This window comes from Monopterus albus, unplaced genomic scaffold (assembly GCF_001952655.1).
Source record: "Monopterus albus unplaced genomic scaffold, M_albus_1.0 scaffold3.1, whole genome shotgun sequence".
In the NCBI taxonomy this organism is placed as follows: domain Eukaryota; kingdom Metazoa; phylum Chordata; class Actinopteri; order Synbranchiformes; family Synbranchidae; genus Monopterus; species Monopterus albus.
The window spans coordinates 1,784,878-1,787,837 of NW_018127883.1; the positions used below are offsets into that span (position 1 = coordinate 1,784,878).

The following is a 2,960-nucleotide window of genomic DNA, read 5'->3' on the forward strand; positions in this document are numbered from 1 at the left end:
CCCTGCGGCCCCCTCCGCCGCTCCTTCCCCGGCTGCTCCGGTGGCGCACCCGGCGCTGCTTCACCAGTTCAGGGCAGACCTCTTAGTACCGAACGGGAACGCGTTAAAGACCGGAGGAGCTCCGGTGTCCAGCAGCGCTAAGCCCGTGTACGCCACCCCGTCGCCCGTGGAGAGCACGCCACAGAACAACGAGTGCAAACTGGTGGAGGTGAAAGGTGCCAAGCTGGCCTCGTTCACGGTGAAGGACACGGAGCTCATCTGCCTGCCCCAGGCTTTCGATGTGTTTCTAAAGCACCTGGTCGGCGGGCTCCATACCGTGTACACCAAGCTGAAACGGCTTGACATTACCCCTGTGGTGTGCAACGTGGAGCAGGTCCGGGTGCTGCGGGGGCTCGGGGCCATCCAGCCTGGTGTGAACCGGTGCAAACTCATATCCAGGCAGGACTTCGAGACGCTGTATAACGACTGTACCAACGCAAGGTGAGCCGGGTGTGTGAGATGGGAGAGGGCAGGCGGGGGTGACAATGTGACCCGGTTGTGGGGGAGGTGGGGTGCAGCAGGTGGAGTTATAAAGCAAGTATAGGATCCAGAGCCAAAGGCAGTGTGCACAGAGGGTCCTAGGGACGCACCTTTAGACTTTATCTACTATCAGTTTGCTCATCATGTGCCTCAGGATGCCTCACAAAAAACTATATATTAATGCAAATTACATGTCAGTGACCACTGTGCAAAGACTTTATGGTATTCTGTTTTTTGTGGTAGGGTGTAATATTTCAGGTCTTGTCTTTGGCTTTACTCTGATACATACATGAGATCCATAGAGTTTCCCAGAAGCCACTATTAAACATGTAAACTACTCTATAAATGACATTTTCTGAAAATAATATTTGTTTTTGTCTGCTGGAGGTTGTAAACAATTTGATAGAGGTCCAGGTAACCCCCTTTTTATTAACCACAGTACTGTTGCTTTACCGTTTTAACATATGATATATGTTGTGATGATGATGATGGTGGCGGTGGTGTTGACAATAATGAATTTTAGTAATCCTAATAAAAAACACTTAAAAGTTTGTCATGTTATCATAGGCTACAATCTCTCCCACTCTCTCTGCACGCGCGCACACACACTCCCTCTTTCTGTCTCTTTGATACATACGCACACTCTCATGCACACGTTGAATCTGTCACTGTCATTCTGAGAAATTGATTCTTCACAGAAATTAATTAATTTTCATTTGGCCCCAAGCGGCAGCTTAAATCAGGACAAGCTCACTCACTCACTCACTGATCCCTTTGCTCTCTCTCTCTCCTTTTCTCAGCCTCCCTCTCTCCCTCGCTCTCCTTCCTTAATAACTTGCTGTCTTATCATATCAACACTCTTTAGCCCTGAGCATCAGAACAGAGGAGATGATTAAATGAAATCTTGGTATTTATGATGCGATTATGTAAATTGGCTGTTTTGCAGAACTCCGATGGTGACCAACTACAGTACATGGGTCATCAAGCCAGTGCACCACAGAGATGTTTGGATAAAGCATCTAAATTGGCTTGGATTTGTGGGTTACTGGTACCTCAGTCTGCTGTTGTGTAGACCACATGCTCCTGACAGCATGGGTTTGAATCCAGAGGAGTGTGGATTAGCCTTAGTTTAGGGGATTTATATCATCTGATAGTTAATCTGCTCCTTGGAGCAATTTTCAGAATATATAATCTTTTTTTTTAGCTTTTTTTCTTTCTTGGGTTGTTGGGTCAAATCATTTAAGTGCCTTAATATGACTCTATTTTTTATCTTTGAGTTACGTTTTGATTTTAACACCAGGTATTAACTTTTGGAAAAGGCTTTGACCTGTTGAGCAAAACCAGAAACACTGCAAAATGAAACAAACTATTGTGAGAATCTGCTTCCAGTGTCTGGGGATTTAACACCTGCTCCCTGGAACCAAGAAAAAAAAATCCAGATGCATCTTCTGGCTGTTTTGGGATTTCATCTATGTCAAGTGTTAATGGGCACATTGTTATACAAGCCCTGAAAATACACAACCTCCATCATCTTTAATTATCCACACAACAGTCAGACAGCCTTAAGTTAATGGAATCTGAAAACATCACTCTTTTGAAATCTTCAAACGGCTTCCATCATTTTTTGTCTGAAAACTTCAAATGTGCTGTGGTAGCCATTAGTATCAGCCTGCTGCATTAGATGCTTCCAGTGTAATCCCTTGTGTGGATAGAGCAACATAACAGTAGCAGGTACAAAGTGGGACTCAGGATGATTGTTGTTGAAGCAGGAAGGCCAACTGACTAACCCTAAAAGTTCCAAGAACATGATGTTATGGCTGTCTGACAGCATCAGGGCTCAGTGAACCTTTTGTTACTGATTAAGACAGCGATCACTTATTATTTTCCAGTCCAGTACAGTCAGACTGACTGGAGGAGAAATAACAGCCTTGTCTGATAGGCTAACATGTAACAGAACACTTTACATGGATTCCTCCAGTTTATTCTTTTAGGCCAGTTGTTCATTTATTACTGTAGTTCTTTTTAAAGATTAAAATAAAATGGTTTGAAACAAACCGAGATTACAAAAATGTCCTCTGTTTATAATTGTGAGACAAAGAGTCTCACACACACACCTCTGACCACTGACTCATCAAACCATGAAGAAGGGTTGACTTCATCCCCAGTCAAAACCTAGTTATAATTCATTCATTGGTGGCACACACACACTCGCTCTCTGTCACCTCCTAATGCACACACACACACACAAACTCAAACGGTCACGCCTGTGTGTTTGCTGGCTTTGCTGCTAAATGACATTAGTTCCACAGAAAGAACATGGCATGTAGGAGGCAACCTGATCCTCCATCCTTTTCTTTCTCTATCACAAAGGAACAGTTTCATTCTCTGTAAGGAACACGCCTCAAAAGTTTGCTCAGGTCAAACTCTGTGTGTGTGTGCAT

At 44.2% G+C, this 2,960-nt stretch overlaps 1 protein-coding gene across 1 annotated transcript in view; it reads left to right on the top strand.

Annotated features, from left to right (window-relative positions):
• Positions 1 to 4: 4 nt before the first annotated feature.
• Positions 5 to 2,960, top strand: part of dachc (dachshund c) — a gene marked incomplete at its 5' end in the record, with an annotated part of 26,962 nt that continues 24,006 nt past the window's right edge. The window contains one exon of the mRNA XM_020600850.1: positions 5 to 480. Within this exon, the coding sequence (XP_020456506.1) occupies positions 5 to 480 (476 nt within the window). The remainder of the gene's footprint in view (positions 481 to 2,960) is intronic.